Genomic DNA, 753 nt, shown 5'->3' on the forward strand with positions numbered 1-753 from the left:
TCTTTTATAAAGAAATATTTTTTTGTCATATTTGCTGAAACTTCACTATATCTACTCTGTATTGGCAAAGTTCAGGAATCGGGATTATCACTGTCTGTCTACTGCAAGAGGATCTGTATGGTGGCAGTATGATCATTGTGGGTGTGTAGGGGGTGTGTAGTCCAAAAAAACAATAAAATTTTTTACCAGATTCTTTGTTGAATTTGATTGAAAGATAAAAGTCCATAATCAGAATTCCTTGCCTTATAGCTTGAATCAATATGCCCACATAGAAACTCTTGGATTACTGACAGAAGTGGAACTGTAAGATCATGACTGATATGCCCGTGGTTCTGTGTTTTGTGCCTTTAGATTTGAAAGTTTTGAAGGTGTACATTGAATTCTCTCTGGACCAGCCAAAAGGAGGTCTCCACTTTGTTGTTCCTGATATGGAAGGCAGCATGGCGGAGAGAGGAGCTCATGTGTTCTCCTTTGGATACCAGAACTCCACCAGGTCTGGAAACAATGTCCTGCCTACTCATAGGAAATGTTTCAGAGTGAAAAGGAGATAACAAAAATAAACTCAGGAGGAAAAGGCTGTAAAAAAACTTACATGATGATATTAAGTAGGAGTTTAATTACAACCATAGATTGAGATTTTTTAAAATGCTACTTTAAAGAAGCCATTTTGCCATTTCAATGATCCTTTGCGCTTTAACATGTTAAAGACGTGCGCCTAAAATTTAAAAAAAAAAAATTTTTTCATTTTAGACC

The 753-nt window shown here is 36.1% G+C and overlaps 1 protein-coding gene across 1 annotated transcript in view; it reads left to right on the plus strand.

Annotated features, from left to right (window-relative positions):
* LOC118335688 (transcription initiation factor TFIID subunit 2-like) overlaps positions 1-753 on the plus strand; it is a 2457-nt gene that overhangs the window by 811 nt on the left and 893 nt on the right. Inside the window, exon 2 of the mRNA XM_035672112.1 lies at positions 352-493. Within this exon, the coding sequence (XP_035528005.1) occupies positions 352-493 (142 nt within the window). The remainder of the gene's footprint in view (positions 1-351; positions 494-753) is intronic.

Source organism: Morone saxatilis, unplaced genomic scaffold, assembly GCF_004916995.1.
Source record: "Morone saxatilis isolate NCDOM2014 unplaced genomic scaffold, NCSU_SB_2.0 Contig24, whole genome shotgun sequence".
Classification (NCBI taxonomy): Eukaryota; Metazoa; Chordata; class Actinopteri; family Moronidae; genus Morone; species Morone saxatilis.